A 1,024-nucleotide genomic window follows, 5' to 3' on the forward strand; every position below is an offset into this window, starting at 1 on the left:
CATAACCAATTATTCATATTAGCCCTGGGTTGATTGCTCAAATTGTCTAAATAAGAAAATCATTAACACACTGACTGAAGAAAATGTAATGAATTAGATTTAGTTTCTCTTGTTCTCATTCACCAGCTAGACTTACTAAGTCAGCTTGACATTATTTAATTGTATGGCATTAACAATATTTTTAGGCATCTATATATAAGCCCCTGCTCCTCATTTGACTCCTCATTTTATTTTCCATTTTTTTGTGTGTGCGCCCAATATGGCTGGCAAGAAGCATAAGAACAGTAGCAAAATGAGTGAAAGTGAGAAAAAAGCCCTCATTTTGAAAAGAACAAGAAGTTTGTTTAAGCAAGCAAAAGAGCTCTCGATTTTATGTGCTATACAAATCGCAATAATTGTTTTTAGTCCTTGGGAAACTAGTCCTATTTATTGGCCATCTGAAGCTCAAGCCACGGAGATATTCAAGAATTATTTAAAGAAACCTGAGGTTGTAAGGATGAAGAAGTTAATTAAACTTGAAACCTACCTCTCAGAAAAAGAGAAGGCCAAGGAAGAAGATATTAGAAAAATGGAGCAAAAGAATGATGAAATGGAAATGGAGTTCCTGTTCTGTGAACTTATTAAGGGAAAGAGCATGAATGAACTTGATGTTAGACAAACTAAAGGTTTGTTAAAGCTAGCTGCTCTTAAGAAGGCTAAACTTGAGGAAATGAAGAAACAACTAGCTGAGCAAAATGATCAACCAAAACAAGGTAATGACAACGCTGCTGGAGCCTGGTGAGAAGAATGATGAACAATCCGATTAAGCAACTACAATACTTCTGTTTGTTCTATCAACCAACTAATTCTAATGTTATGTTTGAGCTATTCTATTTTATTATGGAAATTGTACTGATGATATTCAGTACAACCTTGCTATATCTCTAAAATTTGGGCCCTGTTGAATCTTATTCCTATTTCCAATTTCATATTCTCTGTTTTTAAGAAATTTTGTCTTCTTCGACACATTTTAATTCTACTAGTA

The 1,024-nt window shown here is 33.8% G+C and overlaps 1 protein-coding gene across 1 annotated transcript; it reads left to right on the forward strand.

Annotated features, from left to right (window-relative positions):
- The first annotated feature begins 259 nt into the window (after positions 1–259).
- On the forward strand, positions 260–781 carry LOC107773221 (agamous-like MADS-box protein AGL90). The gene has a single exon (XM_016592667.1). The coding sequence runs from the start codon at positions 260–262 to the stop codon at positions 779–781; it is 522 nt and encodes a 173-aa protein (XP_016448153.1).
- Positions 782–1,024: the final 243 nt, after the last annotated feature.

This window comes from Nicotiana tabacum, chromosome 13 (genome assembly GCF_000715075.1).
Source record: "Nicotiana tabacum cultivar K326 chromosome 13, ASM71507v2, whole genome shotgun sequence".
Lineage (NCBI taxonomy): Eukaryota > Viridiplantae > Streptophyta > Magnoliopsida > Solanales > Solanaceae > Nicotiana > Nicotiana tabacum.